Source organism: Ranitomeya variabilis, chromosome 2 (genome assembly GCF_051348905.1).
Source record: "Ranitomeya variabilis isolate aRanVar5 chromosome 2, aRanVar5.hap1, whole genome shotgun sequence".
In the NCBI taxonomy this organism is placed as follows: Eukaryota; Metazoa; Chordata; class Amphibia; order Anura; family Dendrobatidae; genus Ranitomeya; species Ranitomeya variabilis.
In genome coordinates, this window is record NC_135233.1 from 1001219115 (window position 1) to 1001225114 (window position 6000).

The 6000-nt window shown below is 44.9% G+C and overlaps 1 protein-coding gene across 2 annotated transcripts in view; it reads right to left on the reverse strand.

Annotated features, from left to right (window-relative positions):
• The window catches only part of DNER (delta/notch like EGF repeat containing), a 332161-nt gene extending 328506 nt beyond the window's left edge, over nt 1-3655 (reverse strand). The window contains exon 1 of one of the 2 annotated variants that reach the window (XM_077291174.1): nt 3284-3655. In XM_077291174.1, coding sequence (XP_077147289.1) covers nt 3284-3406 — 123 coding nt within the window. In that variant the 5' untranslated portion in view covers nt 3407-3655. The remainder of the gene's footprint in view (nt 1-3283) is intronic. The other variant, XM_077291175.1, reaches the window with a different exon arrangement.
• Between the last annotated feature and the right edge of the window lie 2345 nt (nt 3656-6000).

The window sequence follows — 6000 nt, forward strand, 5'->3', positions numbered from 1 at the left end:
ATGTGTCACCCATCGGGACTGCTACCTTATAGGCCAGTGTTTGACCCTTTACATGCCACGTGGTTTATTATTTTAGCTAAACTAAGATCGCCCATCAGCAGACAGCAGTGTAAGGATCCCTGCCCCATTTCAGGATATGCTATGTGATGGAACAGTCACCTATAGGGTAGCCAACACCAATAGTTGGCACTAGAGCCATGACTTTCCTCCTCCTGGCGGAGGGCTAAATGCATCACTTTATCGCCGGGATCATTGCTTCAGAAAATGGTCTTCTACTGGCATATCTGAGTCATTACCAAATGGAGTCATTTTATCATGTACTTTGCATTGACATTTTGTACTATAAGAACATTTCGGAAGGTTCAAAATATAACAATGTGTTCCCTATAGGAGCATGAATGTCAGTCCTCAGTCTGCATGAGCCTTATGTACTCTTAAACCTGAGTATTAAATACTGGTTACTGGATAATGTGTGGACAATCGCACTGAAAATAAGGAACAAAGTAAAAGCAGATATTTAAAGCATTACTTGACCTTTTAATCAAAACTTGCAGAAATGCAAGGACTTCCTGCCATCATCTCCACAAGGTAAAACTGCTTTTGGGGCATTTATCAGTCCAGGAACTTTCCTGATACTCATAAACTGTATCTTAACATTAACACTTTATGAGCATTCTGTTAGCACTGTATGTGCTGGAACTTCCTTTCCTATCACTTCACAGCATGCATTGCTCCTGTCCTTACTAAGGGCCCACATCTCTGGTATGCCTGCCATAAGCAAAGTCTTTGTCCCTCTGCTCCCCTCTACCCTCACACCTTCCTGTACTCCTTCTGGGATTAAACCTGACAACACTCATTGAACATCAAGCTTTATAAAAGAGAGACGCCGGCATTTTGAAAAGTTTTGTGTGTGGGAGGGGTAAGGTAACATGCACTTTAAATAAACTGATTTGCAGATTGTCTATTTGTTAACTATCTATTAAATGAGATTAAGTCTAAAAGCACAAGGATCATTTAAATACCCAGCACCGATCTGATCCTTCTTGTGGAGCCCCTTCTTTTATATGTATGTCAATACCAATAACTCGGATGTTATCTTAATGTTGTGCACCAGGGGCATCCATACAAGCATCACAATAGCTCCCTCCCCAGCTTATTTCTCATCCTCCCCTGCCTATTTTTCATCCAGGGATGGGAGAGCAGGGCACATGTTTACCCCTCACTGAAAGTGAAGGCAGGGGACCCTTTAGGTTTGATCCCAGTAGCTGGCAATAATTGCAGCAGGTACCTCCTCCATGTTACATATGGTTACTGTATGATGGCACGCCATATACTATTTCTCATCTTATGGCATGCTGTAAGGATCCAACATAACCCCCATGTCAATCTCCTAATACTGTGTGAGCCGTGACTGAGCTTTCTAGCCTCTGATAATGGAAGGAAGCTTCATCCTCCTATATATAAAATCCCATTGACTTGATTGTAGCAGAAAACCATTACTCAGGTCTCCTTGGCTGAATGATGATATAATCTAATGACCTATATAATTCCATTAAAATAATCCGTGGCGCTAACAACGACACGTGACCTGTGATGTAGTTGGAGCGATTCAATCACAGGTGTATGACTAAGCCATTCATTCACACATCTAACCCACGTGACGAAATATCTGTTATTGTGACTGGTATTTTCAGCCTTGGCACAGAACCCAGTGCAAACAATGCATTATTAACCATGCAAAACGACAACAGCGCTGACTCAACACGCACCTCAGCAAAATGAGACTGCAACCTGCACGGTGACATCAGCCCACATATATATATATACATCCCAATATATCAGATTACAGATCAATACAAATCCTTACAGCCTGTCTCCATGGATAGAAAGTCATGAGCAACAAAGACACAATCTCCCAGCCGAAATGTTAACCCGTACAGCCCTATACACAAAATATATATACAGAGACTGTAATAAACATACAGAGGATCTAAGGCGACGTACACGTCATCTACACCGAAAATATCAGCAGCCCCAATGGAAGAGAAGTATCATCATCTGAATGTCATAGATTATACACAATGTCACAACTTCAACCTATAGAAACCATGTGATCGACACAGAGAACGGCAGAGGTGTACTCACTTTCTATTTATCATAGATTAATATAGACAGATATGGCATAGATATGAGATAGATAGATAGATAGATAGATAGATAGATAGATAGATAGATAGATAGATAGATAGATATGGGATAGAGAGATAGATAGATATAGGATAGATAGATAGATAGATATAGGATAGATAGATCTATAGATACAGTAGATAGATAGATAATAGATATGGGATAGATAGATAGATAGATAGATAGATAGATAGATATGGGATAGATAGATAGATAGATAGATAGATAGATAGATAGATAGATAGATATGGGATAGATAGATAGATAGATAGATAGATAGATAGATAGATAGATATGGGATAGATAGATAGATAGATAGATAGATAGATAGATAGATAGATAGATAGATAGATAGATAGAGGATAGATAGATCTATAGATACAGTACATAGATAATAGATATGGGATAGATAGATATAGGATAGATAGATAGATAGATAGATAGATAGATAGATAGATAGATAGATAGATAGATATGGGATAGATACATAGATAGATAGAACGATAGATAATAGATAGAACATAGATAGATAGATAGATAGATAGATAGATAGATAGATAGATAGATAGATAGATAGAAAAAAGGAAGGCAGCACTCCATTTCAAAGATGAAAAAGGGTGTTTTTTTTTTATTTAGACCCACATGGCAGGAGATGTTTCGGCTCACACTGAGCCTTTCTCAAGCCAAAAGATAATAGATAGATAGATAGATAGATAGATAGATAGATAGATAAAGACAAAGGGATGTACAAATGGACGGATAGAGTGATAAGATAGACTTGAGATGAATGGGTAGGTGATATGAATGGATAAATGATAGAACGATAGATGATAATAGATAGATGATAGATAGATGATAATAGATAGATAATAGATAGATAGTAGATATGGGATAGAGAGAGATGGGGGGTTACAGACACTGGGACACACAGGTCGCCGCCGTCGCTCACATGTTGTCACATTGTCCTGCAGACATGACGCTCTCCCCCGTGTCCCGTGTTTCCCCACACTGTGGCTCTATTAGTGGGGCGGTCTCGTCCATGTTACATGCAGTCACACCGGACTCTCTATCCCTCCAGCTATCGCACGACCATTACCTGAGTGTCGCACGCTTCTCCCCCGCACGGCTCCCCGGGGAGATCCGAAGAGACCAGGAGAAGACCGGAGACAAGAAGAAAGAACAGCTGGGGGAGACGAGCGGGAGAGCACGGAGGAGGCATGGGGACGGGCGGCTGCTGGTTCCGCTGCTCTCCGGGAAGTGTCCGCGGCTTGTGGTACCCGCTCCCGGCTCTGGATGCTGCGATCGCTGAGCTGCAACCAGCCGGCTCCTGTTACCATAACAACCCGCTGACTGACAGGATGGAGAGCGGGGAAGGGAGGGGCGCTGAGGGGCGGGCGCGGCCAATAACGGGGGCGGCGGGCGGAGAGCAGGTGGGGAATGGTCGCTCTGTACGACACGCAATGGGCGCAGTGTTATTATACTACATGGTAGCCACAAGTAGGCTAAGCAAATAGCAACCAATCAGATGAGAGCTTTCATGGTGTAACCACAGAAAAATACATGCTGTGACCTGATTGGTTGCTATGGACAACAGCCATTTTTCTTGTATCTGAGGCCGTGCTCCTTCTGCCCTGTGCACAGTGAGATGGTGCAGAAGTGGCACCACACCCGCCATTGGGAGGGCCAGGTCCGGCTTGGGAGGGCCGGGTCCGGCACGGCGGCGTGGTGGTGTCTGTCCATTCTATGTAGAAGTCACACCTGGACAGAATCTGTGGCCCTGAGTCATCATTTGTGGGTTTTAAGTCACTTTTCTTGTTTATTTTACGGTATTCATTGCCAATTGCCATTTTGCACCAAATTCTTCAAAATGGCGCACGTGGTTCATGAATTTTTTTTTGTATATATTCTTTATTTGGTTCATGAATTTTGGTTAAATTCAAAAATGGCCTTTATTTTTCATCTTTAAAGGGAACTTGTGAGACAATTAATGCTGCCGGATCAACGGGCAGCACGACTCCGAGTCTGACTGCAGGATGTCTGACCACAATGCCTCAGACTGTACATAAAGGAGAGGCCTGTCAGTCACCTGGGGCCGTGTGGTGAGAGGCGGCTGGGGCCGCAGCGGATCAGCCTCATCGCTCCCTACAGTCCTCGCCGGGACTCCCCGCACAGCTTTGGAAACGATATTCTTCCTGCAATGCTGGAGTGTTTCAGAGAAGACTATACCTGGAAGCAATCCTGCAGCCAGGCTCTGATTTTTGCTGCCCGTGGTTTGGTGTCTGCTCGTGGATTGGTGGCTGCCCGTGGGTTGGTGTCTGTCCATGGTTTGTGGCTGTCCGTGGTTTGCTGCCCGTGGATTGGTAGAGGCCCATGGTTTGGTGGCTGCCCATAGTTTGGTGGCTACCCGTGGATTGGTGGCTGCCCAATGGTTTGGTGGCTGCCCATGGTTTGTGGCTGCCCATAGTTTGGTGGCTACCCATGGTTTGGTGGCTGCCCGCAGTTTGGCGGCTGCCCGTGGTTTGCTGGGTACCTGTCGATCGGTGGCTGTCCATGGTTTGGTGGTTGCCTGTGGATTGGTAGCTGCCTGTGGATTGGTGGCTGCCCATGGTTTGTGGCTGCTTTTCTTTGCAGCCTTTTAACTAAACGGTGGCAAGTTTGGAGCAGATGTCATCAGGATTCGCTTCAAAGGAGTGATATGCACTTTTTCCTTCCCACCAGGCGTTTTACAAAACTTCTTCAGGAAAAAAATAATGCTCAAAAAACTCCTCATATGAAGATCAAAGTGTATTTTCCATAGAAATGAATAGGAAGAGTCTTTCATAGTGGTTTTGTAGGATTTTGGAGCGGATTGCGTAAAAACAAAATTCTCCAAAGCTCCTTATGAACATAGCCCAACACTCACTTTATAAGGCCTCTTTCACACGTCCCGATATTTCCAGTTCCGGAAAAACCAGACTGGAGAAATCTGTGTCCGTGTAATACATGTGGCAACTGTGTGCCACATCAGTACCTCATGTGCAGGCGCCTGTGAAGCAGCAGTACTGTTCCCCGGCTTCAGGTGCTGAAGACCGCTCTCATCATTCTCCCCTGCTCGCGCTGAGATCAACACTAGCAAGGGAGAATGATGAGAGTTATATTCAACAGCGAGACATTATGGCTCCATCACGAGGGACACAGATTTGACTCTACATAATATTAGCTTAGGGAACCACGGTCCCTGGAACACCACACATCTGCTCCATTGACCATTGCTGAATACTCAAGAGACGTCTTAGGCTTCTTTCACACTTCAGTTGTTTGGCGTCAGTCTGCTCCGACATAGTGACGGATCCGTCACAATTGTTGAGAAAACGGTTCTAAGGGATCCGTTTTTTTGACGGATCCGTTACTTGGGGGTTGTCTGGGAAAAGTATCTACTTTTTGGAGCATGCGCAATTGAAAAAGCGGATTGGGGCGACGGATCTGCCAAATGACGGTCGCGACGGATCCGTCGCCCATAGGCGGCCATTCTATGGAATGGCAGACGTGACGAATCCGTCGCGAACCGCCATTTCGGCGCAGGCAAAAAACGTTATAATGTCCGTCAATGTCTAGATGACGCCCGCCAAATCTCTACGGATCCGTCACATGGCTGATGGAACGGACGACCATCCGCCACAATCCGTCGCTAATGCACGTCTATGGGAAAATAGCGGATCCCCCCCCCAAAAAAATGGCGGATCCGCTATTTGACGAAAACGGCGGATTCAAACTGACGCCAAAAGACTGAAGTGTGAAAGAAGCCTTAGACAACACAGGTTGGGACAATCAGGT